Source organism: Zychaea mexicana (genome assembly GCF_025766255.1).
Source record: "Zychaea mexicana strain RSA 1403 chromosome Unknown BDB00scaffold_54, whole genome shotgun sequence".
Taxonomy (NCBI): domain Eukaryota; kingdom Fungi; phylum Mucoromycota; class Mucoromycetes; order Mucorales; family Lichtheimiaceae; genus Zychaea; species Zychaea mexicana.
In genome coordinates this window covers 90,548-117,010 of record NW_026516717.1, presented here as the reverse complement: position 1 = coordinate 117,010, position 26,463 = coordinate 90,548, and the positions used below count along the sequence as shown (strand labels likewise).

The following is a 26,463-nucleotide window of genomic DNA, read 5'->3' as shown; positions in this document are numbered from 1 at the left end:
AAAGACGAGAGAGAGAGTGTGTGTGTGCGTGCTCTTGGCAGAATAGCATCATCACACGCAGAAACGACTGGCTGCATATTCAGTTTTACCGAGTAGTAGCGAGCAACATAGAAGGTTGTGCGGAACTGAATCCAATTTTTTTTTGAGTTTCCTCTTTTTCTTTTTTATATAAAAGAAAGCACGCACGCATTTTTCTGTCCAGATCAATCTCTTGTCCTTTTTTGTTCTCTCTCTCTCTTTCTCATCTTTCATTGAACTCTTTACCTTTTTTACATACACACACACACACACATCATTTAAACATGCCACTTCAAGTCATTTGCGCCGGATACAGTAGAACAGGCACCCTCAGCCTTCAACAAGCTTTAGATATCCTCGGGTAAGTGCTTGATATGCACAAGCAAGAAATTTTCTGATCTGTCTATATAACTTGGATACCAGAATGGCTGTTGACTCATATTCTAACCCACAAAACTGGCCACAATGAACGCCTTCTCTCTATGTACCTATTTTTTTCTCACAAATCAACAAACAACAAAACAACAAACATCAACAGATACCGAACACACCATGGCATGAGCGTACTTACAGACCCAAGTCAGAACGCATCAATATGGCTAAAGGCGTACAAGAACCCTGGCAGTGTTGAATGGGAGGATGCATATGGCGATTATGACGCTGCCTCAGACTGGCCAACATGCGTCTTTTACAAGGAGTTGATGGAACGGTATCCGGAAAGCAAGGTGGTGTTGTCAGTCCGATCGGCCGAGAGTTGGTACAAGTCAATTCAAAAGACGATCCTGCCGTTGGTTCAGCTGCGACACATGGGCAACATGATGCCGGAACGAGTGCGACAAGTACGCGAGACATGGTTTGGCACGTTTGTCCGCGGTCACAAGATGAGCCTGAACGACATATCGATTCTCTTTGACCGCAAGAAGATGATGCAGATGTATGACGCACACATTGAAGAAGTCAAGCGGACTGTGCCTGCAGATCGGCTTCTGATCATGTCGCTTGGCGACGGGTGGGAGCCTCTCTGCGAATTTTTGGGTAAGCCCATCCCTAACCGACACTACCCCGTGTCAAACACCGGCGGCGACTTTTCGAGTATCTTTTGGACGGCAATGAAACGGTCAAGCAGGTTCGGGAAGAAGAAGAAGAGCAAGACGACGGCCTCTAGAACCTCTGCCGCCACTGCCACTGTTGTTCCTACCGGTACTAGCAACAAGCAACGGCTGACGAACGACGAGGGCGCTGCAGCTGTAGCGTAAATGGCCGAGTGGCGCAAAAAGAAAAACATGGGCTCTTGGTGTGTGTGCTATCATTATCAACATAATTATTATTATAATTATTATTATTTGGGTATGTACGGCAACGGTTCGTTGTTGTTTTGTTATTACGTCTTCTACCGGCTTCTTTTTCCTTTTTCCTTCGCTATCGCTTGTTATACACTAAAGGAAGAAAAGCCGGATCCTTCGAATGTGATATCATCACCTTTTTTGTCCCTTAGAAGAACATCCACATGATACAGATGAAACCTAGGCCAACCTTCTTCTTTGCTCTTTTTGTATTACATTCATCCCCACCCTGTTTTTGTACACTCTGTTCTTTCTGCTTCCTTTCGTTCCCTCCCTCCCTCCCTCCTTTCTCCCCCAAACGCAACCCCCCCTCCCTCCGCTCATCTTCTCATCATCGTCATCATCATCATCATCCTCCGCCTTTTGTTGTTTTTGTTTCGGTAAAACACCTACTCACTATTGCTCTTTCTTACTTAATAATATATTGCAACTACGAAAACTACATCTTTCTTATTGTCTGATCCAAACGTGCAATCCGTGATTGTATGCTTGTTTTGTCTAGTTCAAGCGTAATTGTTCAACATGTGTTGTGCCACACACATAGAGAGAGAGAGAGCGCGCTTGTCGTCCAGGTGCGCGGTGACCAAAAGTAAAAAATTGTGTTGCTGGGTCACGAATCGTTTTTGCAGATACGCACTAAGACACATTAGGTAATGTTCTCCCAGGTACATTACATACAACACATACAGAGTGTATATGCACTACAAACTAAAAAAGGGCGCATAAAAGTATTCCAGCCAGCAGACAGGCCCCACTGTTGCCATGTACAATGACACACACACTCAATCCAACTCTCCACTGTGCTATATGTATCCATGCATGCACATGATTCGTCAGCCCATCATCCGAAACCGCTTACACACCTCAAGCAGCCTCGAATAGAAAGAAGCACCGCCCTTCTTTTTGCTTCGTACTCGGGTATATACATAATTTATGTGCTCCCACACAAAATGATGAGTACAAAAAAAAATAATATTCCGGTGGAGAACTATGAGCAGGGTCGAGTTTTCTACAAAGAAACGAGGCGCCGGATCAACGGAAAAGTTTTTACAAGATAATAATAATAACCATTTTACATAGAGAGATCAGAATCGTCGTGACACGTATTTCCAGTCCATGGACGATCGCGGCAACAACGCGACACACACTTACCCAAACTTTGAGCTAAAAAAAAAAGTGTTGTTTGTGTAACTACCCGACCCAAGCCAATATGGGTTAAGTTCGGCACCCATTCCACTAAACCAAATTTTTTTCCAGAAAATAAAGTGCTTTACTTACAATGTGCTGTAATACGATATGTGTTATACGAGAGTGAGTGAGTTGGATCAGATCACAAATAGGTACCAGCAAATAACTGGTCTGATGATTTTTCAATGTATATGTTTCGTCTCCTGTCATTGTTTGTTTACTGTGTATCCTCTCTTATACTGCACATCACACACGGGACATCAAAAATTACAATGCCCAGTCAGGCAGTCGTTATCAATACAGGAACAAGCATGCGTTGGATTAGTCATGTCATAGGAACCCCCCTTTAAGAAAACCCGGACCTGTGGCCAGTTTCTTATGCAGTGATCCATGTTAACATCTTGCTACAGTGGCCAGAAAGTCGAGTCTATCGAGTGCGTGCTCTGGCCCATGATAATACGCAACTGGCTTGTAAAAACAAAAAAAAAAGGCTCTAGTTCAAGACAACAACGTCGTCATTATTTCGTTATCGCTCCTTTTTGAGTTTGGCATGATTTTTCAGTGATCTTAAATATTCATAAATATAGAACAGAGAAGATTTTTACGCACTAAAAGATTTAAAGCACTATTGCGAGATATGAGCATCACAAAAAGTGTTTTATAGGTGCTAACTTGAGTCTCTTGAACTATGATAATTCGAAACAGAGAAAGAGTATTAAAAACAGCTAAGCCTCCAGGAATGGGGACTCACATAGGACTTGATGCGCGCATCAGGATCACCCACAATCAGTGTCAACAAGCTTGTCAACGGCAATTGGCATCTGTTTGCCTATCTTCACAAAGTCACATTCGAGCAGACCAATCGAGTAATTGGTTGTTGTTGTTTTTTTTTTTACAATCAAGAGCTCAATGATTGACTGCTGCCCTGCCTTGAGAGGAGTTCATAATAAATGGTTAGGTCTAGCATCATGGTTATGTCTCAGTCTCGATCCTTTTATACGTTTCACATGGTATTGACAAAATAGAAACAACATGTGCTTTTCTTTGGCTCTAACCCACCTACTTTCATGATGAAATGATGCACATCATAGCAACGAGATACTTGATAGTGATGTCTGCTTTCACCCGATAATAGGCTGCGTCTATTCCGAAGAACAGTATTGGCACTGATTCTTGAGAAAGCATATTGAGTGATTCTCGGGTTTCTTTCTGAGAACGTGTTCTCTGAGGGTAGGGATGTTTTTTTACGCAAACAGCACCGGTACATGAAGGTGCATGTTTAACACTATAGTGAAGAGAAACCACGGTACTCCTTATATTACACACTCTACTCGGAACAAATGAAATCTCTTGCTATAATTCTCGCTGCCGTTTTCTGCTGCTATGGTCTCAGCCCCTTCACGTGTTTAATCATTGAAAAAGCGCGGTGAAATCAAAGACGGCAGTTTGCTTTTTCATGTCCTATCGCTTTCTCTATATATCATACTACATGCACAATTTACTGCTGTCATATACTAGGATTGATTGAAAGCACAGATGAATGCGAAAAACGAATGACTAAGGTTTGATACTTTTGGAATACCAAGGTAAATCATTTGAGTTAACGTAGTAGCGATAATCTGAGGGCATTAGTACTCACAGCGTGCGCACAGACGTCTATGTCTTTTTTGCTTCCGTGCTGCGCATCAAGAATCACAGCTTAATCCACCGGAATTAATAACGGTGACACTTGAGCCAGCTTGGATGCCGACAGACCTCTGAGGTCAATGATGGATTCATTTTCTTCGCCCCCGCGGCTCAAAATAAGACTTTTCTTTTGTTACGTGGATGGTTCATTGTTAGCCATGCGTGTGTTGAATGAAGTCGGCCTCGGTCCAAACCGCCCCATTTGTCAAAAAGCTTGCACAAGGAGCGGCATAATTGAGCTGTCCTACTTTTTTTTTGAAACACAATGTCAAGTACTAAGTCAATGAGTTGCTGCTGTGTCTTGCACATCCGATGCGAAGGACATCGCTTGTGTGCTTCATCATTACCAAAGGGAGAGATGAGTAGATGCATAACAGACCAGCATTTGATCCGCTCATTTTCAAGCGAGTGGTTTTCTACAACGAATATGCTTTTTTCCATTTAGTGTAAGGCGTTCAGCAAGTTTGTTTTGTACTGTTGTATATCATGCACCGTGTCAACCTTTCTATCGTTGTTATTGCCTGTCGATTTGATAGCGTAATGTCACATGCTAATTAAAAAAAAACAATAGTTTTTGAAAACATTAATATTGTTTTCAACAAATGTAGATGGCGTACTCGTTGAAACATGTCGGTTGCTAGCTCCTTATGGCGCAGCCCTGATTCTAGATGATTGAAGCATATGTATTCTACTATATACGCTAAGAAAGGCGTATCACCTGTGAATAAACCTACCTAGTTTTACACGGGGAGAGACTACTGCACCTGATTGGGGTTGTTGTTGTCCTCTCACTACTATTTTTATTCGTGGCGGTACTATGTGAAAGCATTTGCATTACCTTATACATATTACGAGCGTAAACATAATACGCTATAGTTGGTGCTCTGGTCCCCACTGTAATAAGGGAATAGAGAGATAATGATATGTATAAATGCTAGTGTAGAAGTACAGGAATGACAACATTTGTACATTACGCCATTAATTGTAAATTCAGTGAAAGCAAAAATTGCTTTTTCATATTGATTGAATGCTGATGTACTGGTGGCGGTAAAAAATCAAGTTACCAGGTGAAATGCAGGACCATAAGAGGATGTGTTTTTGGTTAACTATTACCTGATGTTATACTTACCATGCGCTCAGGTACAGGCCAGACACATAGAGTTCAATAAGTCCAAAGCAGCTTACAAAAACCGTATACTGAATGGATTCAGTATGTGTGATTGAATATTAGCAATCATTTGAGAGGGGTGGGGATTGAGGGGTATAAAAGAATAAGGGAGTAGTAATAAGCGCTGATCGACTTGTTATAAACTTGCAGTAGGTTTCGATCATTTGCATAAATGTTATGATTTTCCAATCTAGGGGAAGTGAACAATAGCCATCTCATTCGGTGTCATTGTTATATATGTTTAAAAAGTTACTTTAAAAGTATCAGCATAGATGCTCAATTTTAGTGATTTGCCGAGCGTTATATAAGCACCCCTTGGCTACTTTTCTCATTTGCTCCTACGCCTCCCAATTGTTCACCTTAGTAAACTAAGTAGAGATACCTAATATACCATGTTAAGTTTTAGACGCATCATCATTGCTAGCTATATATTTTCTTGTTTTGTCTATCAGCAGTCAGCCCCTTTTTTTTTGCTCAATGTGCTGTTCAGAACATTTCAAATAAAATGGCATGAGAGCGCCATCGTTTGCACAACAGTAAACATAATGTGCTATTTGTATATATAGGTCCCAGTACTCCTTCTGCCAACATTTTGTTGGAGCCAACATACAGTGAAGGTCACTTGTGCTATTCAGTACAACCCAAACATTTCAGAATTCCTTGATCTCCATGAAGCTGACGTGCTGCTGCTTTTTCTCAACATATTGCAAAAAAAAATAAGAATTCTTTTTATCTCACCATGCATAAACTTCACTCTGAATTTTGAAATTCATTCACGCGTGGTTCAAGACGTTGAGTATAAAATGACAGCACTTTTTGGTTCTTATACATCCAAATTCTGAATTTACCGTTTGAGCCTTTTCAGGTCTTGCAGGGTCTTGAAAGGTCGTTTTAAACGTCTGAAAGGATACAAACGGCAAATTGTATCTTTCGGATGAAGGTAAAACTTGAGTTCCCACCATTACAGTGAGGATTTTTGTGATGGTTAGCAGAAATCACGTTCGACGTGCGATTTATTGAGATACGTATATACTAGTAGTATGTAATGCTGATCCTCAATAACGTACAATAGTTATACATTGGATGTTTAAAGGTTTGCATACTCTATGTGTAAAACAGGTTTTAACGAGCTATACAAGATGCGCTCAGAAACAAAAAATTAAATTGGATTCGTTTGAGTATGGCAACCTTAAAGGTCAAACAGGTCATCGAACAGAGGTCCTTAACAATGTGGCCGTGGTGACGTTTGGCCGCTCGTGTTGGATCCAGAGAAAGCGGAAGCATGTACACAAATGGTAAGTGACCTTTACTTACTAGAAGCAGTGTGCATGCTTTGTTGCAACCCCTCGTCCTCCTGTGTTTCCTGAATTATAAAAGGCATATTATATGCGGGCAATCAGGAGTACAGTAGGAGGATGGAAGAAAACCTGATGTGGCAGTATAATATATAACATTGTGCTTCTTTTTCTTTTCGGGGGTTAGGGGTGGGTCCGGCAACCGCCACCTTACTACTTGATATATACAACACAGTTCAGCGAGTAACAAAGAAAAGAGATATATTGCAGCCTAATTTTCGGTTTATCAAGATCATATTCAATGAAGGTTACTACAAGTTGCGGGGGTTCTGAAGAAATCCTCACCAACAAACGTAAATATAAAAGAGGAAGAAGAAGAAGAAAGGCATATGACAAATCGACATGCAAAGTGGAAGGGAGAGAGACTGTTGGATTAACCCAGTGAAATCGGTTGGAAAAGAACGTACATAATTTTTGTAAAGAAGAACAGAAAAACTCTAAAGTGAAGAACGGCAGCCGACACTGAAAAGGAAAACGAAACAAAGAAAAAAATGCATACACACACCTGGAAAGGGAAGGAAAGAAAAGCATAAAAGATGGACAGAAAACAGGATGTTAGGAGGGATGGAACAACTGATTATAGGGAGCATTTGGGGGTGGGGGGGTGTGGTTTGTGTAGTAAGGGAGTCGGTCGTTGTTGTTTCTTGTGTTGTTGCATATTACTGATCACCAAGTGCCACTTAGATCACGCTCCAGTCGGTCTCGAAGCGGTCCGCGTGCAGGGGCGCGGAACCGCCGGTGAGGCGCGACGTTCACTCCAGCCGTTCGGCTTGGTATCTCCTCCTCCATGTCGAATTCTTCTGGCTCTCCTACTAATCCTCCTGACATGACTGTCGGCTCTTCAACCATATTACTGCTGTCATCGTCTCGGTCGTAACCATAGCCGTCGCCGTCGCCGTCGTTGTCGTCGTTATCATCACCACCATTCTCGTTACTACCGTAACCACAAGCACCTTCACCACCGCTGTTGCCAGTCAATTGACGTCTCTGCCGTGCTGGTTGATCCAAAATACTCATGGTGGCCGCTGGCATAATCTGTTGACGCGGGGTCTGTTGTGCTGTTACTTCCAAAGTATGATGGCGTCGAATCGCCTGAGCCCCTGCACCTCCTGCTTCTTGCAACCGCACGTTACGTCGGAAAGTCATGATCTCATTGACAATCTGTGAACGTAAATAAGACTCGTCATTACCCTCCTGTTCAAACGCAAAATCGCACGCGTCTTCTGGCTGCAGTGCTTCTTCGACAGGGTCACTGAACGGTAACAGAAACGGATGTGCCATGGCATCCACGACATGGATACGGGCCTGTGGATCGAGTTGTAACAGCTGTTTCAGGATATCGATACCTTGTTCTGGACATTCGGGAAACAATGCACGGAAATCCATGGCATGGCGTGGTGGGGGTTGGCCGCCGACGGTGCATAGTTGTTGGAGATGCGAGGCAATGGATTCGGATGGATCCCAGAAGGAAATATTTTCTGGAAGACCAAGGATACCGAGGATCTTGTGCAGCTGGTCAATGTAGTCACGACCCTTGAACAGCACGCGACGTCCAAGGATTTCAGCAAATATACAGCCTACAGACCAAACATCGACTGTGCAATAAAAGACGATCGCATGAGCTTGAATGGAGCGTAATGGCATGGGAATTCAGAAAGAGGCTTACTTAGTTCGCTGTAATTGTTGGGGCTGATCATGATTTCTGGGGCACGATACCACCGTGTTGTCACATACTCAGTCATTGCAGATGCTGCTTGGTCTGCATAGCTGTATCCTCGCGCCATACCAAAGTCGCAAATCTTGATGTCGCAGCTTATGTTTACGAGGATATTCGCTGATGAACAATTAAAAGTGAGACGTAAGCATGTATAGTTTTACTGCAAAGTATGCGGATGAAACAATAACACATACCAGGCTTGAGGTCGCGATGGATGACATGAGCTGCATGAATGTACCTTAACCCTGACAGCATTTGATAGAGGATCCATTGACCATGCACGATACCGAGAGGCTTATCCGAATGGATCACGTCATGCAAGCTCTATTGAAATTCCCCAACATGAGCTTTACTAGTTTGTTTGATGTAACACAAAAAAAGGGTTCTGAATAAATGAACATGCACTTACCGCATCCATGCAATCAAACACCAAGTAGATTTCATTAAACGCGTCGACGTCAACAACGTCCATATCAAAGAGCTCAATGATGCGAGGATGGTGGTTGAGATGTTGCAAGAGCTTGATTTCGCGTAAGCATCGTTTGGTCAGGACCCGTTTGTCAAAGACACGATGGACCTTTTTAATTGCACAGAAACGGTCGCCATGAAGATCATATGCAGAGCATACGGTGCCATAGGAGCCCGAGCCGACCTTGCGAACAATGCGATATCGAGTGTCGATGGTGAATACCTCCGGACCGCCTTCGATTGCGACAGAGTAATGAGGAGACATAGTCGTATAGTGTACAAGAGCGAGTGGAAATAAGATGAAAAAGAGAGGGAAAAGGTAGAGGGAGGGAAGAAGAAGAATAATAAAATGAAATTGGCCGTCGCTTAAATAAGAATCGTACACTTTTTTGAAATGTGGTAGTGAGATACTGGTGATTGCTTACAGAGAATGGGCGTACGTGCCTGACTCTTTGCCGAGCCACAACGATAAGCTTTGGAAATTACTCGCCACGACGTGGCGGCGACCCTGATCTGGAATTGTGGGAGTGAACGTGTGACAAATTTTCTCCGCTGATCCTCTCTCTCTCTCTCTCTTTCACCCCCCATTAGACGTCTCTCCCTCTTGGGTTCTCTAATACCACCTCTCTCCACATTACTCCTCTGCTTTAATTCCTCCCCTCCCTCACTCACTCTCTCTCTCACTCTCTCCTCCACCCCTTTCTGCTTGTCTAATAGAGTGCTGCTCGTTCCACCTTTTATTTCGCCAAATGCTTACGTCCCTGTATTTCGATTTACTCCCTTCTTCTTTCTAATTCGCCTGCTACTCGTTCAGGCACATGAAAGAAAGACATTAGAGAAAAGGCAAGGGAGGTGGGGTGGTGGTGGTGGTGGACGTAAATGCCTTGCTACATTGTACAAGAAAATGACAGTTTAAGGGTTCACTTGTGAGTGGTGTGCTGCGACTTTAATGAACATCGGGCGGGTCACCGAATATAGTAATTTCTTCGCCAAGGGTCAAGATGTGCGTGACACCATCCAGCTCGTTGCCATTTATCATTGTTCCAATAGAAGCTTTACAATAACATTGATCATTTTTTTTCCTATATGGAAAGGAGCGATCTGTCTACATGTCCTAATTCTACCAACTAACTTTTCCTTGTTGCATTATAGAACCTTTCTAATACTTGCCACGTCAGCACGACACACGTTCACCAGAAGTGTAGACAATAGTAAGGCTTCAATAAAGTACATATGTTATCCGGCAGCTTTACTAGCACACACTGTAGTAATATATGCCAAAATAGGCAATCATCCGTCTGATTACACGCAAAGAGGCACGTTACACAGATAGAAGCTACTCTCACACAATGTTTTTTGGTAATCGAAAGGATTCTGTCTTTATTTTTTTTTTCGCTCTCCCCTTTGCTACGGAAACATTTTCGGCGCTACCTAGAGCAGAAACCCTTCACTACTGATTAGGGAAAAAAAAGACAACATTGGATACCACCCATCATTGTGGTAGTACATGGGCCCCCCACTAATAGGCGAGGTTTTGTTCGCTTACTGAACTATTATGCGGCACTAGCTTTTTGTTTCTGCGACGAGTCTTGGCAAAAGAAGCGTCTATCAAAAATCCAGACCAGCATATGGGGTGGCGATTATGTAGCATAATATACTCCCGTACTTAGATGTATCCGTGTCCGAATAGGAATATGTATTGAAAAAAGAAATATACAGAAAAAGCAACTTCATATGTACTAATGCCATAAGCAAGTAGAATGTGATCACATTATACATATGTATGTAATAACGGCTGAATCCTATTGAAGGCCCACTTGAGCAGTCCGTGTCTGTAGTCATCAACGGAATGCTATAGCGCCGGTTAATTGGGAAAGCAGAGCCTTGTTGTCTTGGTGGTAGTTGCTAGTGTAATCAAAGTGACGGAAAGCGGCGATTAATGTATACACTAAAAACTCTTACTGCACACGTCGGAAGTTTGAGATTGTAATCTGATGCTATTTGAAGCGTTAGAAGCCTTTGATAGCTTTCCCGAGCATCTCAAGATAGGCGTTATAAATTACAAACATGAATTTCCGATGCATGTTCCGATACTGCCGCCAAGACATATCATACGCGGAAAAGAAAGTAGCAGTAGGTCCTCGCACATGAATTACGAAAGCTTAACACGGCGTTAAGTGATGATGATGTGCTGTACTCGATACTTACCTCAGTAAATGCTTTTTTTTTCGGTTGGTTAGATATAATTGATGGACAACAGCGAGACTTGTATCTTGTTTATCATAGTAGCGATTATCTTATTCTTACCAGTATGTCCGAGATATACATATTGCATACATGCTTTGTCTGTATTATGCACAGTCAAGCGCATTTTCACATGTCTCCTGCAAGAGTCCGAGCATGCAAGTTAATTATACATACGCGCATATTAGCATGTAGTTCTAGTCTCTTCCACCTGGTTTTATATGTCTACAACGTCAAAGAAGCATGCCATGTTGCGGTTGTAATGTCGAGTTAAAAATAAAGTTCTAGCCACCTAAGCATTGTAGGCGCTCGCAACATCGGGGCTGTTGTTGTCATTCAAAATAAAAGAGCCGCCTCACGTATACATAATGTGCTTCAATCATGTACCAATTTAGCTCTGGCGGTGGTTCGTGGGGGGGGGAGGGGTTAAAGGCTTGTGGTTCTCTCTTTTAATTGTGGCGCGTGATTGGAAACACAGATTAGATTCTCTCCGCTCTTTTTTTTTAAGCATTATTGGGTATGACAGACGTGCGCGCCGAACTCCCGGATACCCAGTATATAGCATTGGTATGATTGAAGTTCAGCGCGCTTCAAAGCTGCCGAAGCATAGAGACGGATAATCCGTGCCATATCTTTGTATGCAGAATGTTCGATTGGGTACTCTTCTTGGAGAGAAATTGACCAACAGCTACTAAACTGTGATAAAACAGAACATACATATACGTCACAAGGCAAGCGATGATTTACTATAGATATTCACAACATATATCTGCTCTTTGCAATTATATCAATAATCGAATTAGATTTAAGATACATTGCTTCTGTTGTCGTGTATTTGCCATCATGGATGGCAGCTAGTACCATCACTTTTTCTGAGACATAATCAACTCCTAGCCAGTTTTCTGTAATGGGAAGAAGTGGCTAGCTATATGCAGCTTCAATTTATTTTCTCGACGATACCGCTGAGGCTCCCCTTTTTCCGTGTGTTCGACGTAGCATTATAGCACTGTAAATCTCTTCGATACACCAAATGATGTTGCTTCAATGTGTTCGAAAGCTCGCTTGACATAAACCGTTCTTGGGTACATAGAGAAGTGCCGGCAATCGCTTTCCTTCTACATAGCTAGAAGAGCCTTTTTTTATGGACGGTTAGCAAAACAAAGGAATATTCAACATGCTAGCGTCTCAAATAATCTCAATACTGTACATTAACATGTTTGTAACAACTTGGGCAGTTTTCCACTTCCTTATAGTACTGTTGACTATTTTACGACCGTTTGATGTTGAGTCCTTTTGGAATCCAGACCGAAAATCATTTTCGTATTCTAGTATGTCTATCATTGCCTCCTATTTCTGCGTTGCGTTATATGTAGTGATACTAGTAGCGTTGTCAAGTGTAATGATTATGTAGAACTTATAGAATAAAGGATGAAACGTATAAAAGCAAAAAAAGAAAAACATCGTGTCTCTGTTCGTTTGAAGTGGGCTATGTACACATTCTTAGTATGAGCCCATGTTTGAAACGTAGTGAGCAACTTACGTTGTTCAGTTATCGCAGCTGGACATACAAGCACTGTTAATTTCTTTCGCCAGTACATTGATCACCTGCATAAGAACTTTATTTTGAAAGTATGTAGTACCTGGCAACAAAGCCAGTTGAGCGTGGTACTGCACTGCAAGTCGTAAGCTTAAATAAATTCACTGTGTAAAATTGGTTCGTATTGCGTCCGTATTTCACTCTCGCATTGGTGTACAAAGTAATCAGTAAGCACGCCTGCTCCTCTATCTCTCCGGAGACAATAATATGATATATCATGTCTGACACGTATATATTCTTCACCAGCTCTGCTTTTTATACATAGCTCTGTATAGTATAACAGTATTCTAGTATTGTTACCAAACTCACAAAGAAATCAAAGAAACGTCTTCCCTATTGCATCAGCAGGATCCGTACAGGTATTTTACGCGATCCATTGTTTAAAAACAAATGCGTACCTTCTAGAAGAGCTACAGGAGAGCTCCCGATTCGCTCATTAAGCCCGTCGGCGGTTTAATTTTTGCATACTTCACTTTGATTGTTCGCTTTTCCATTTCTCTTCCACCTTCCCTCACTCACACACACAGAAAAAAAAACCAAATCCATAATCATGCATCGTGATCACCAAGCTATTGTCAACCTTTTCGGAGGCCACGCTCCTCTTTGTCTTTCTTTTGAATCCAACAGCGACGACGATTATACTGTACGCCATCTCAAACAACGCATCAATGCACTTACGAACGTAGACGTTGCCGATCAATCCTTCAGCACCATGGGTGGACGACCCCTTACAGACGACCATGTCATGTTTGAAAACGATTCATCGAGTCCTGTCATTTTCAACATGTCTCTGCGTCTTTTGGGCGGTAAAGGTGGTTTTGGTTCCATGCTGCGTGCACAAGGTGGTCGTATGAATGCGCAAAAGACTACCAATTTTGAAGCCTGTCGTGATTTGCAAGGTCGACGTATTCGCACTGTCAATGATTCTAAAAAGTAAGAATCGAATCAAAGAAAAACAAAATACATGTTTAGTTGCTTTTTTTGTAATTGCTGCTGTTATTTTATTCTGAATAAGAATAAGGTTTACTAATTTTTGTTATTTTTTCATATGTTTAGATTACAAGAAGAACTGGACGCATTACCAGAGCGTGAGAAAGAAAAGCGTGAAAAGTTGCAGAAAAAGATTGACGAAGGACTCAGAGGCATCGAGCAGAAGAAATACCGATTTGACGACACACAGTTTTTGGAGGATCGTGAACAAATGGTTGACAGCGTCAAGAGTGCCGTTGGTTCGCTCTTTAAGCAACAGCAACAAAAAAAGAAGCCGGTTACAGCAGCAGCAGCAGCAGTGTCTGTTAGCATGTTTGACGATGACGATGACGAAGACGAGGAAGAAGATGATGAAGAAGACGAACAAGTAGACGCCGATACCGAAGAACCGCCACAAAAGAAACAAAAGCAGGAAGAAGAAACAACATCTACCACAGCAGCAAAGGATGGCAAAGGCAAGGGCAAGGCACCTGCATCATCATCGGGCAGTAGCAATAAAAAGACTTCATCAGGCGACGCTGATAGCGAAGACGAAGACGAGGAGGATTCAAAGAAAATCTTGTCTGATTTTTTGGAGTCCAACTATGAAGAATACGACAGTGAAGACGACGAGGATTTCGAAGAGGGCGAGGAATCAAGCGAAGAAGAAGAAGAAGAGGAAGAAGAAGATTTCGAAGCAGAAGAAGGCGATGACGACAATACCCCTCAAAAGGTCTCTTCTGGATCGTCCTCTGCTGCAGCCGATAAGGGCAAGGGCAAGCAGACTGGAACAAAGCGCAAGGAGCGTGAAGAGTAAAAGTAAAGGAAGAGAAAAGCAGATCTTTTGTGATTTGTTTTCTACATTTGAGTTTGGGTAATAAAGAAAAAAAAAACAAGCTATCTTTTTTTTATATATGGATGTATGTACATAGACAAAGGCGCTTCATCATATATGGTTGTGCTGCAACAAAGATTGACGAGGAATGGCTAGACAGCCAGAATGCACTCCTCCGAAGCCAACGGCAAACACAAACATGCTATTTAACGTCTCTACCAACTGAGGCTCCCGTTCGTTGATGTCACTGTGATCATAGCCCCGTCCAAGCGCTCCCGAGCTATAACGGCCCCAAGTCAACAAGCGACCTTGGGTGGTCAGTGCACCGAAATGATAACTACACGAAAAAAATTAAGATTTCGGAAGAGTTGGTTGCCGTGTTTCCCACTCTTTTAAAAAACCGAATGCCAAACTATTTTACTTACTCGCCAAAAGTAACTTTACAAATCTCATGGTTTGAAGCGTCGAGTATACGAGGAACCTGATGCTGATCCCAGTCCTGTTTGCCAATCAATACTTTGCCCTGGGAACAGATGGCGAAATGCCGAAACTGAGCTGACAAGAGGGTTTGAGGATGAGGAGGCACAGCAAAGTGGATCAATTCCGTCGTGTAATTCTCGGGTGCTGCAACAAACGCTTCTCGTCGTTCCGTCCAGAATTTAAACACACGACCCGATCGTGTGAGGGCAATGGTGTATTTTTCTGTGCCTGCAATCTGGACGAATGGCGAGGAGGGGTATGTGACAGGTGGATCGTTCAGAACGGTGGTGGTGGTGGTGGCTGTTCCGGTGCTTGGAAATGGGACCAGGAACAACTCACCCGTTGCAGAGAGAATGGCGGACGAGTTCCAATGGGCTGTGATTTGGATGAATTTCGATGTGGTTGCCTGCGTAACGTGCACTTGGCGTGGCTGCCAGCAGTTGGCCCAATGCCACACGCGGCCGGCGGTGTCTAGGGCAATGGCATGAGAACGGCCGCTGGCGATGTATACGATATGGACATTGTCAGGGAATTGTACATGGGTTGGCTTTCGTACAAGAGCTTGGCTTGTCATACCGGCATCGGTGAAGGGATGTCTTGGCTGCATCTAGTGTCAGAATATCTTTTAATTTCGAAGGTTCCATCCATATATCTTGGCTTATTTCCTTTTGTTGTCTTTGATGTTTTGTTGCTAGTACAAAAGAAGCAAGAACAACTTCTTGGTGCGATTTTAGACCACGACGATGACAGAGATGTGTACTTACCCAGCCCCACATCCATACTCGTCCTCGACGGTCAAGAGCATGGAAAGACCAACCACCGGCCACAATATCCACAATGCCTTTACCGCGTAATGCTCGCAGCTCCCGCGGTGTCGTAATTTGTCGCATGAATCTGTGCGTGTGTGTGGAACTTTTCATCAGTCACGTTTGAAAGATAAACTTGCAGCAGGGCAATATCCTTACGTGTCTCGGTCTGCATGATCTTGGTCACTAAAGCCGAGTCGTTTATCACTATTCTCGCCCCATGTGTACGTCTGTGCTCGATCCAATTGAATATATAATCGCTTCCATCCATTCTTGAGTCGGTCCGTAGCCATGGGTAACGAAAAATCGGCCGTTACCCGGTGTTGCCATACTATTTCGTCGTTACAGAGTCGGTAAAACAAACGGCAGGTACCTGACAGCTGAGCTAGAGAATGCGCATCCAGCCGCGGCATGACATGGTCGAGTAAAATGTCGAAAGGAAGCTGTTGGATGAACATGAGTGTATTTCGTGTGGTAAAAGCGGCTTGTTGTTAGAATTTATTAAAAATGGGGAACAAAAGGGTAATGAGAAGAAGAAGAGGGAAAAGGAAAAGTAGTGGGGAGGGAGGGGAGGATTCAAGCGATTGGGCTGAACTGCTTTTGGCCATCTCTTTGTGTACGCACACACTCACTATATAACTCACCTCACTTTCGCTTGTCTCACACTCTGTTCTCTCGGTACTCTCCCACACAGAGCCTCGTCATCTCAAATGGGAAACCCGTGATGCCGTTTTGGTGGTACCTTGCCCCGCTTTTTTTTTTGCTTATTCTCACTCGAGAGAGCGGCATATTTGAACGATTTCTTACTCAGATTGGAGATCCTCACCCCCCACCCACCCACACCCCAAACACCTATCACCTGATATAGTGAGTGCTGTTTGATCCAGGATTAGGACAGGTACATCTGTCCTTATTCACCCATCCATCCAACGACACCTTCTTCTATAATAAAGAGCCACGCTTAGATTGCATCTACAAATACTTTTGAAAACCGCACTTGTGCATTTGGCAACAAAATACAAAGAACATGTGTGGGAGAGTGCTCTCACTCGGTCTTTAATGATCAAACTAAGAAACGAGCACTTGATGATAATGTGGCTCTTTGTGAATGGTTGTGTGTGTGAATATTTTAAGCAGGGCGTGTGTGTGTGTGTGTGTGTGTGTCTTTCCATCTTGTGCAATGCAAGACAGAAACGGAGGGATGGAAATTAGAGGAAGAAGAAGAAGAAGAACGAGGATTACAAACAAAACTATATACACAATCTCTTGGTTTTTTTTCTTTCAATTACAAACGAGAAAAAAAAGAGAGATAAAAAAGATTATTACTACTAAGTGGGTTTACTAACTTTGCTATTTTTGCTCCAAAGGTAAGGCGTCAAACTTGGATTGCAGTTCAATCAACCGTGGTGCCATCGTTGATTGGAGTAACGATTGTAATGAAGAATCGGTTGTCTGTTGTTGAAGCTGCATAAAAGCAATAGCGCATCCATCGATTGCTTCACGCGCCGTCACTCGATCGCCTACGTAATAGGGCGAGCCCCTGGAATCCTCGGCATAGTTGATCTGTAGAGAGGGTTTCAAATGTTAATTTAGAATCAAGGGACTGTAATATATATATATATATATATAGTGGGTGATATCTTTATACACTTCAATAGAGATATACTGTACCTCATCTAGAGCAAGCTCATAGAGACTCTGTAGCCGCTGTGTTTCCTTCTCAAAATAGTCTGTATCGTCCATGCCTGCAAGGGACGAACACGATGAAGACGTCGACGCGCCAGATCCTCGTCGACGGAACAAGTGAAGCAAATGGCGCTTTCGTCGAGGTGGTCGTGACGATGAATCATTGCTGTTACCGTCTTTTCTTTTGCTGTTGTTGTACTTGTTGGATCGCTCAGATATCGTCGACATGCTATCGCTCCAAAACGTATCTTCAGCAATCGTTGAACAGCAACTGCTGACATGTGACGGTCGACGGCTTGTGCTCACGTTGGGTGGTAATTGTTCATCATAGGGTGGTAGTTGCTGTTGTTGTTGTTGTTGGTGTTCGTCCGGATTGAATCGAGTCATGAAATACGACCATTTGGATTTGAAGGATGATGACGAAGATTGTGGAAAAGACATAATAGTTTTTGTTTTTTAGTGGCTAAATTATATATAGAAGAATGGAGTAAAAGTAAAGTAAAGTAAAAGAAAAAGGTGGGGAAAGGACCCAAAAGCAGGTCCTATTTATTCATTCGCAAGGATGTATATTTACGGAACGATAGTGCTCCTAAGGAGTATATCACCAAGAGGGCGAGGTACATAATAAGAAAGTCGACATATAAAGATATAAAGCTAGGGTTTTATTGTTGGAAGAAAGGGGAGACAAAGAGAGAGTGTCGGGTAATATTGAAAGGGGAGAAATAGGAGTGGGAGGCAATATTTCTTCTCTTCTTCGCTCGACCTCGATCTTTCTGCTGCTTTGCACGTATTGCTATCGAACAAAGAAGCGACGACGAGTTGTTGTTGTTGTATATATCATGTATGAACATCCCATATTTCTTTCTTCTTCCTTTTTTAACTTCCCCCCCTATTGCTTTTACTAGATCATGCAAATGAGTGGTGGTACCTCGATATGCGTCATCTCCCTGGTGGCCAACTTGAGGATAGTACAATAGAGCCCAGTGCATTACATATCATTGTCTAATATATACATCTTGGTTCTCGCAATGCGTTCTACATACACCACTACATGTCTAAACACTTTTTCGATCGCTCCCCTTTTTTCCTCTATCCTACTAGTGGCGACAGCAGGCTTTTTCCATCATCAGTAGTAGCAGCTACAAGTATTGTAGATGGCGGCGATCTGCTGATAAATTGAATATCACTACCAAGTGGGGTCTTTGTAAACCTCACTCCTTTTACACATTATGTCATTCTTCTTGCTCCGCTGTCTGTTACTACATGGTAAGTTTTACCTGTAAACTTAGTGGTGGTGTCCCGACTGGTGTACTGTAGTACTCGGGCTGCAGCGGCCCAGATATACTACACACAAACTTTATACAATGCAAGGTTTCATTTCGGGAAATTTGAGCTTGTTCATATGTAGCAGCTGCACGTTCCTTCTCCTCTTTTTTTACTCTCTCTCTTGCTCTTTTCCTATCATTGTACAAAGGGTTGATTCTATATGCCATTTTCCCGCTCCTGGCTCCCTTGCTGCTGATGATGATGATGAATAATGATCATACAATGATGCTAATAATGATGACTCTCTTTTTACTTTTTCTTTTCTGCTGCTATGTACTATAATTGCATGTTGACGGGGATCAACATGGGCACATTTAGTCGAAAAACGAATTGAGATAAGGAGGAGAGAGAGGAAAAGATAAAGAGCAAAAAAAAAATGCACAGTATAAGAGAAGGTGAATGGGTGAGAAGGTAACAAAGTGAAAACTACTATGAACAAAGAAATGAATTTAGAATGAATGAAAATAAAGAAGAGTGAAACTAAGAATATGCTACAAATGAAGAACAAAGAGAGACGAGAGAGTAAAGTCTAAACCAGAGGAAAAGTGAACGAAAGCTAGTAGTGGTGGTGATCGTTTGTGCTAGTAGTATAGTAGTGGCAGTAGTAGTGATAATATTACAGGTAGCATGAAGATCCCCCTGCTTGGTGCGAGCAAGACAGCAGCACTGCTGTTGCTATTACGTCTCCGTGAATAGCTGCGATTTAATCGGCATGACTTTTCATCCTTGCTATCATTTTCCGAACTCTTGCTATCGTCCAAAGTAGTATTATAATTCGTCCGCTTCAAGACAGTTGAGTAGCCCATGGAACCGAGCATACGCAATATACCAGGACCAATAGGCGATCGATAGACATGCGTGACAATGGTACCGTTGGCCAACTCTTCGGTATAGCTGACAATCGGCGTGTCATTGTAAACACTGTCAATCAATTGAGGCAGTGTGGCCCCTGTTCTGAACGAATCAGTCATGATGAAATCAGGCGTTGATGCATACTCGCCGGACAAGTGCGAAATCATCATGTCCGGACGATTGTTGCTAGCGCTAAAGTGTTCAGGTGGCCCATTATTGATACTGTCGCCTGTCAATAACGTCATGCGTCGATACGTTTCGTTCAAATATGAATTGGTGTTGAATATGCTCTTGTTACTCGACGAAAGGGGGAAATCAAACGTCACTGTGCCAGCAATGGCAAAGGCGCCATAAAGTTGCGCTGACTGTCTCGATATATTTTCTTCTGTCAAGAATTTGCGCACAAAGTTGACGATGAATGCATCGTTGTCCTGAACACAAAAATTGAGCATATCAAGACCAAAGTCTTTCAGACTGACGCGATTGGTTTCGTTAAGATTGGTGTAGTCGACGTTGAGGTACTTGTCAAAGAGCATGTTGCGTTGAAAACCGGTAATAAAGACTGGTCCCGCGCCATACAGTACGGTTGATGACGGACTCGGTGTCACCAAACGTAGTTCCTCCTCCTCAAACAAGTCGCCGATTAATTGGCGAATTAATTGGTGAAGAGGAGAGTTTTCAATGAAATAGGCACCCCACGAGCTAATGATACCTACTCCATGAAGGATTTCGTGGAGAACGATGTAAGTCATATCGATTTGATAGTCTAGGATTGGCCCTTCGTCCTAATAACAATTGATACAATGCATTTTCAATACGCCACATCTTGTCATGATGTTTTTTCTTTACTCCTATCTCTTTATTTTTTCTTTTTCGCTCGCTCCCGGCTCTTGTTCCTGAGAACAAAAAAAAAACTTGTGTAGTACCTTGAACCAATATTTTCCGCGAGGAGGAACACCTGTACCGTTCCAACCAGCTTCCTCGGCGGCATCGTAGTCTACTGCACTCATATATGCATCATGATTGATTTCAACATAAACATCGTGATCGGCCCATTCTGACGTTCGTTGTTCAAATTGTTTTGCGAGGATTTGAGGGTATAAGTAATCTGTGTCGATAGGGTCGCCTGGCAGCATGATAAACTACATTGACAAATTCACAACGTTGGCGCATTACTCTATTTCTACTTACAAAAGTATTGACTTTACCTGCGAAGCAGGGGCTCCCCAGCCCAAGGTATCATTGGCACATTCTTTCTCGCAAAAACTGGTATAATTGAGCTGAACACTATAACAAAAAAAAATGAGTCAACTAGTTTAATTAGCTTCCATTTCGTTTCGTCAAATTTGCTCTTTCCCACACACACACACACATACACAGAGTTTGCACTACCGCCTTATCCTCTCCAATCCTCTAAACAAACCCTTCTCGCCCCCACAACCCCCCTCTGTCTCTCCTCTCTCTTCTCTCTCTCTCTCGAGCTCCTCAAGTATAGAATAAGAAAAAGTTTCCGTTACGTTATGTTGTCGTTGTCAAATTTAACAACATTGATAAGCTCCCTAACTGCGTCTACAGCTGCGCCACGGACCTTTTCGCAAAATTCCCCGTAGCTCTCATCACAATTAAGCCTCACTGTGTAATTTGTGCCAGTGACATTGGTTTCCAACGGCGGTGGTGAAGAAGTTGATGGCGGTGAAGCGGTAGTAGTTGTGGTGGGTGTTGCTTCTTCGTCACTGTCATCAAGTGCGTCTTCGTCGTCATCACCGTCGTCTTGGTTGGCGGGAGATGCGGTGGCTGCGACGGGATCTGCTAAACTCGTTGTTGGATCTCGGGGGACAATGTGCCTGGACAAAGAAGGAGATGCCGATAGTGGTAGTGGAGGATGTTCTAATTCTGCAATACAGGAGGTTGTAGATATGAAGAGGAGGGCTTGCAGAAGTATCACTGCCGCTAATATTTGTAAACAGTGGATAGCTGCTCGCCCCATTGCCTTGTGTTGCAAAAAGGGGAGGTGGGGGGGAGAATTGTGTTATGCCAACTCTGTATTTGCCGGTTTTCCCGTTGTATAAAAAAAGGTAATCGGATGTTGAAAACGAAAGACCCAGTAACATGATAAAGGCGATGCTTTCTGGTGTTTCTTTTGGTGTTTCATTCTGCACGCATATCGTATTTGATACTCCCAAATCAAGTGGAATGTACTTGCTTTAATGCAGAGATCATGCGTTACTGTGCTGTATGATTTTTATCCCGAAGAAAAAGCGGTTTTGTTCCTGAATGGCTTCTTTCTTTCGCTCCGAAACCAAACCCGCCCTCTCTCTCTCTCTCCCTCTCTCTATTCCGGTTTCCTCGAGGTATCCAAAGATGCACAGCATTGATTGGTGTCTCTAACGCACCCTGCGGCATCTAATTGTCTACCCATATTATGTGGTATTGCATACATAACAGATCCGCTTTCTGATGTTTTACCGTATATGTGGTTTCTCTAAAGACCGTGAACGCACGGTTTATTTTATCCCAGCTTATTACACCAGTTTGCATGTGCAATACAATCTTTAAAATCAAAAACCAGAAAGTACTGGCTACTGGTCTTATACGCCGTTGTTATGATGAGCAAATAAGAAGATTTAAAGATCGCTAAACATTAGCAGTAATCATTCAATTAGGGTCTCTCCTGAACTCATGTAGTTATTAACATAACAACTGGCTTCTTTTGTATCTTCTTCCTTGTAAACTAAAGCGACAGAAAACAAAACAATGAGTATTACTAAAATTGGTTACCTGGTAACGCAAACAGGAAATGTAGTCTAGGCAAAACTGGGTTTAGAGTTTCTTATGCACTGACATGCGATCATGCAAAACATGCTTTTTAGCGTACATTGGGCTATTGCAGAAAGTCTACAGTCGGTAGATATGTAGCCACAGATATTGCTGCGCTAAAACCATACTAATATAAAAGCCTGTCATTGTGTACAATATTTTGGTAAATATCACTCCACAATACACCTTTTTTTGGTGTTGCAGATTATGCAGTAAGGGCTATAGCTATATATTTGCCCGGGAACCTAGGGTCGGGTCGGGGTGGAGGTTGATGATATTAGCAAGCACTTGCAAGATTCTTACCACCAGTACAGTAGTAGTACCAGCAGGGAGAAGAATGGCGCTACTGTTTGCGAATAAATAATCTGCATGATGTTTGCTAACCATAACGCTAGTGTTTTGCTATTGTTTGTTGAATCTTTTGCTACTACATATATGTACTTTCTATCAAAAGACTGGAACCTGTATATATTTCGTCGCTGCAGTAAAAGAGGCATGTTACATACTGATTCATGCACGAAAAATACATTGTACACACGATACCTGTATCTCTCCAGGACGCTCCTAAAACTTCATTCCACCCTCCTCTTCTATCTGTATACCAGCAAGCAACTGAAAGCTCTACTACAGTTTGCTCTTCTTTCAAAATTTTTCTACCAATTATGAACAAATGCAACAAAATAAACATAATCACATTCCTGTCTCCCTCGTCTTTTCTAAGATGCAGTATAGTTTGCTTTATTGAGCCGCTGATCTCTCGATAAATTGCCACACTTCAAGGGTCTCACAAAGATTACTGAAATTGTGTAGTTCTGTACAGTATCTACAGCAAGCCAATCAAGACAAGCTCAAGATAACAGGTAACTGTTGTGCGAAGTTGCTTTTTTAAAAGTGGTATCCCAAGCTGAACTGCACCTAACATGCAGTTGCAGAATAAACTACTATCCCATTATTTATTGTACCTTGAATAAAAGCAGGACAGTTTCACCGAGAAACTGGTACCTAAAGGCTCACGTTATACATGTAAGGCATTTTGTCATCGTCATTTACACAAAAGTGCAACGCGCTGACACGTGTATAAAAAGCAAGGTTGAAAAAACCAAAAGTCTGGAACCAAACTTCTCTCCTTCCCAGCCACTCAATCATACTATCTGAAGCCAATCGCTTCGATTTTTCCCTTTCGTTTCTTATTCCTCTATACAGGACGATATTACAACTATGCAGCAGTGATACGTCGATGCTGATATTAGCAAAACATTGTCCGACAACATCATCATCCGTCATCTGTTTGCCGTTTTTTCCTCCTACTATTATTGCATACCAATCCAACACAAGGCCGATACAGTGTCAGTGATGTTCTCTTTATTCCAAAAAGCTTTTTAATCCGATTGAAACGACCACGCATGCGAGACAATGTGCTTCATTTGACGGGAGGTGAAACACGCGGGACCATCGGAAAGTATATCACTATCAACTGCCGATTTACTGGCATCATTGATTTTGCAAAAGGAATATAAAACCCGGTAATAAACCGACGCGAATGGTAAAGAAACAAACAGCGATTAATCATTAATCATTGAACCCAGAACCTTCACGTATATCCATTACGAGAACCACAGTTACCTGACCGCCGACAATGGCTGAATTTTTCCAGTCATACAACACAGTTTCAGAGCTCGAAGTAAAGGTTTAATCAAGAAAAGCACCACAATCGCCACAATTTTTGAGCATGTTTCCGGTAGGTAGCGGACAAGTTGTTATCCAAGACAAAAAGGTGTACACACTTGCAGCGTCTTTCGGTAATTCCGATATTAGTCTTTTGTCCCTCCACATTGTCTTGAACGTGCTTCTTCTTAATTACTGACTAAAGAGCCCCTATAGGATCGTCTAATAATTTAGCTTGGTCCTTTATGACAAATCATTGCTTTGCCATCTTTGTGCAAATTCAGGCTTTTGGAACGATTAATACCACTTATCGACCCTTCACACGATCAACTTTTCTCTAAAGATACGGCAACGATTATGGTAAAGGATCATTGCAACAACAGTAAACAGTAATAGTTAGATCTCCAAGGACGACTACACTTGACAAGAGTTATGCAGAAAGCATATAATGTCAACGACGAGGAGTATATCAGTCTCAGCAATGCACACGACACAATTGCGGCAGCAGAAATACACCGTTTTTATCACTTAGTGATGGTAGTACTGCTATAGAAAGCATTGACATAAACGAACGTCTTTATGATGTGAAGGAGCACTATCTGGGTAATGTTCATGTCCAGAGGATCAACTCATCGACAAAGTTAGAGGGCATAGCTAACACGCGTTGTAATCATACCGACAATAGCATAAAAGAAGGAAGAGCGAGCTCTCGACAAGAGCTGCTAGATGATAAAACAAAGTATTCAAGAGAGCAGTTTGTCTATAAATTTACTTTGTATAATACCGGTTCGATTATTACTAGTCTTTTGTATATGATATACAGGAAAGAGTTCAAGGCAAACATCATTTGTTTTTCCAATATATCGCGTGTCAAAGTTGAACACTTGCTGGGTTGGCGATCTGGTTCGTGTATATGTGAATATGGGGATGGTCTGTTTGCTTTGCGATACGGTTTTTTATTTTGCCACCAGCCATTTGCAATCATTGTTGTATAATCGTGAAGGTAAACCAGCTGTACAGTATTGTTTTTGAGAGCACACATGCGAATGCACAGCCTATGGTTTTCTCGACGACTCAAGCACAAAAAGGCTCATTTGCAACTACATAACTGCTCCAGAGAAAGCACCAACAAGTACCAAGCGCAATGGCAGTAGGAAGATATAAAAAAAAAGATCGCGTTTATTACAATCGTCACTCGATCTGCCCAATAGTTACAATTACATTATTTAAGAAAGTACAATAAGAAACCAAGTTTATTTGATGTTGCCTGACAAGTCGACCGACTTTTATGAATCCTTCGTTCCTCAAGGGAGGTTGCCCTCCCTTGTTCCCCGCAAGCCTCAGTTCCCGGCAGAACCTACACCTCTCCCTTTCTTGTCCACAAGCCTCAGTTCCCGACAGAACCTACTCCTCCACAGTTCCTACAAATAAAAGAAATATGATAGCACAAAGGTCTGTCAGCGGCGAACACATACGTACCCACAAGGGAGGTTGCCCTCCCTTGTTTTCCGCAAGCCTCAGTTCCCGACAGAACCTACTCCTCCACAGTTCCTACAAATAAAAGAAATATGATAGCACAAAGGTCTGTCAGCGGCGAACATATACGTACCCACAAGGGAGGTTGCCCTCCCTTGTTTTCCGCAAGCCTCAGTTCCCGTCGGAACCTACACCTCTCCCTTTCTTGTCCACAAGCCTCAGTTCCCGACAGAACCTACTCCTCCACAGTTCCTACAAATAAAAGAAATATGATAGCACAAAGGTCTGTCAGCGGCGAACATATACGTACCCACAAGGGAGGTTGCCCTCCCTTGTTTTCCGCAAGCCTCAGTTCCCGTCGGAACCTACACCTCTCCCTTTCTTGTCCGCAAGCCTCAGTTCCCGACAGAACCTACTCCTCCACAGTTCCTACAAATAAAAGAAATAGCACAAAGGTCTGTCAGCGGCGAACATATACGTACCTCTTTGCATACACTCTCGCTTTCAGTTTTTGAGGAAGATCAAAAACCAAGATGAAACAAAGAACTTTGCAAATGTACAAAAGATGAGCAAGAGCCAGCCGTGCACGACTAGCTCCCTTCAACTATGCACACCCACAGGGACACTCGAGCGGGATGAAAAACAAAAGAAAGGTAAAAAGTGATAATGAAAGAAACACTGCAAACGTACAAAGATGAATATGAAGACTAAAGAAAAGAATAAAGGGCAAAACGCGCAGTCGATTCTTTTTTTTTATGAGCCCGATA

The 26,463-nt window shown here is 42.6% G+C and overlaps 9 protein-coding genes across 9 annotated transcripts; 5 read left to right on the top strand and 4 right to left on the bottom strand.

The window, feature by feature from the left end:
- Positions 1-213: 213 nt before the first annotated feature.
- BDB00DRAFT_977782 (uncharacterized protein) lies at positions 214-1,771 on the top strand. The gene is made up of 2 exons (XM_053129942.1): positions 214-379; positions 557-1,771. The coding sequence occupies exons 1-2, from the start codon at positions 303-305 to the stop codon at positions 1,272-1,274; spliced, it is 795 nt and encodes a 264-aa protein (XP_052978039.1). The 5' UTR covers positions 214-302; the 3' UTR covers positions 1,275-1,771.
- Positions 1,401-1,999, top strand: BDB00DRAFT_472267 (uncharacterized protein). The gene is made up of 2 exons (XM_053117504.1): positions 1,401-1,741; positions 1,864-1,999. Exons 1-2 carry the CDS (start codon positions 1,526-1,528, stop codon positions 1,903-1,905), a joined length of 258 nt encoding a protein of 85 aa, XP_052978038.1. The 5' UTR covers positions 1,401-1,525; the 3' UTR covers positions 1,906-1,999.
- Positions 2,000-7,808: 5,809 nt separating this feature from the next.
- Positions 7,809-9,304, bottom strand: BDB00DRAFT_977779 (kinase-like domain-containing protein; the record flags this gene model as incomplete). The annotated part of the gene is made up of 4 exons (XM_053129941.1): positions 8,885-9,304; positions 8,670-8,799; positions 8,425-8,592; positions 7,809-8,353 (listed from the first exon to the last, which is right to left on the bottom strand). Coding segments are annotated over exons 1-4 (1,167 nt in total), but the record flags the coding sequence as incomplete, so codon positions are not given.
- A 4,030-nt stretch (positions 9,305-13,334) lies between these two features.
- On the top strand, positions 13,335-13,721 carry BDB00DRAFT_766431 (Sde2 N-terminal domain-containing protein; the record flags this gene model as incomplete). Its single annotated transcript, XM_053119592.1, has 1 exon — positions 13,335-13,721. The coding sequence occupies one exon, from the start codon at positions 13,335-13,337 to the stop codon at positions 13,719-13,721; it is 387 nt and encodes a 128-aa protein (XP_052978036.1).
- Positions 13,636-14,935, top strand: BDB00DRAFT_472168 (uncharacterized protein). Its single transcript, XM_053117503.1, has 2 exons — positions 13,636-13,717; positions 13,806-14,935. Exon 2 carries the CDS (start codon positions 13,833-13,835, stop codon positions 14,568-14,570), a length of 738 nt encoding a protein of 245 aa, XP_052978035.1. The 5' UTR covers positions 13,636-13,717; positions 13,806-13,832; the 3' UTR covers positions 14,571-14,935.
- Positions 14,700-16,332, bottom strand: BDB00DRAFT_766442 (regulator of chromosome condensation 1/beta-lactamase-inhibitor protein II; the record flags this gene model as incomplete). The annotated part of the gene is made up of 4 exons (XM_053119595.1): positions 14,700-14,925; positions 15,014-15,615; positions 15,785-15,980; positions 16,034-16,332. 4 exons carry the CDS (start codon positions 16,330-16,332, stop codon positions 14,700-14,702), a joined length of 1,323 nt encoding a protein of 440 aa, XP_052978034.1.
- An 892-nt stretch (positions 16,333-17,224) lies between these two features.
- Positions 17,225-18,001, bottom strand: BDB00DRAFT_873976 (uncharacterized protein; the record flags this gene model as incomplete). Its single annotated transcript, XM_053127165.1, has 2 exons — positions 17,225-17,437; positions 17,546-18,001. 2 exons carry the CDS (start codon positions 17,999-18,001, stop codon positions 17,225-17,227), a joined length of 669 nt encoding a protein of 222 aa, XP_052978033.1.
- Positions 18,002-19,111: 1,110 nt separating this feature from the next.
- Positions 19,112-21,920, bottom strand: BDB00DRAFT_831379 (uncharacterized protein). Its single transcript, XM_053124114.1, has 4 exons — positions 21,256-21,920; positions 20,947-21,025; positions 20,665-20,880; positions 19,112-20,523 (listed from the first exon to the last, which is right to left on the bottom strand). The coding sequence occupies exons 1-4, from the start codon at positions 21,723-21,725 to the stop codon at positions 19,468-19,470; spliced, it is 1,821 nt and encodes a 606-aa protein (XP_052978032.1). The 5' UTR covers positions 21,726-21,920; the 3' UTR covers positions 19,112-19,467.
- Positions 21,921-22,741: 821 nt separating this feature from the next.
- On the top strand, positions 22,742-23,265 carry BDB00DRAFT_831378 (uncharacterized protein). The gene has a single exon (XM_053124113.1). The coding sequence runs from the start codon at positions 22,925-22,927 to the stop codon at positions 23,219-23,221; it is 297 nt and encodes a 98-aa protein (XP_052978031.1). The 5' UTR covers positions 22,742-22,924; the 3' UTR covers positions 23,222-23,265.
- Positions 23,266-26,463: the final 3,198 nt, after the last annotated feature.

Excerpts from the sequence above, each read along its gene's own strand:
- BDB00DRAFT_977782 (XM_053129942.1), top strand. The coding sequence starts at position 303 with ATGCCACTTCAAGTCATTTGCGCCGGATACAGTAGAACAGGCACCCTC. Across the intron at positions 380-556 it reads CAAGCTTTAGATATCCTCGG|ATACCGAACACACCATGGCA; the intron begins GTAAGTGCTTGA and ends AAACATCAACAG.
- BDB00DRAFT_831378 (XM_053124113.1), top strand. The coding sequence starts at position 22,925 with ATGATGTTTGCTAACCATAACGCTAGTGTTTTGCTATTGTTTGTTGAA.
- BDB00DRAFT_831379 (XM_053124114.1), bottom strand. The coding sequence starts at position 21,725 with ATGGGGCGAGCAGCTATCCACTGTTTACAAATATTAGCGGCAGTGATA. Across the intron at positions 21,026-21,255 it reads TTTGACAACGACAACATAAC|TGTTCAGCTCAATTATACCA; the intron begins GTAACGGAAACT and ends TTTTTGTTATAG. Across the intron at positions 20,881-20,946 it reads GGGGAGCCCCTGCTTCGCAG|TTTATCATGCTGCCAGGCGA; the intron begins GTAAAGTCAATA and ends TTGTCAATGTAG.
- BDB00DRAFT_472168 (XM_053117503.1), top strand. The coding sequence starts at position 13,833 with ATGTTTAGATTACAAGAAGAACTGGACGCATTACCAGAGCGTGAGAAA.
- BDB00DRAFT_472267 (XM_053117504.1), top strand. The coding sequence starts at position 1,526 with ATGATACAGATGAAACCTAGGCCAACCTTCTTCTTTGCTCTTTTTGTA. Across the intron at positions 1,742-1,863 it reads CTTTTGTTGTTTTTGTTTCG|TTCAAGCGTAATTGTTCAAC; the intron begins GTAAAACACCTA and ends TGTTTTGTCTAG.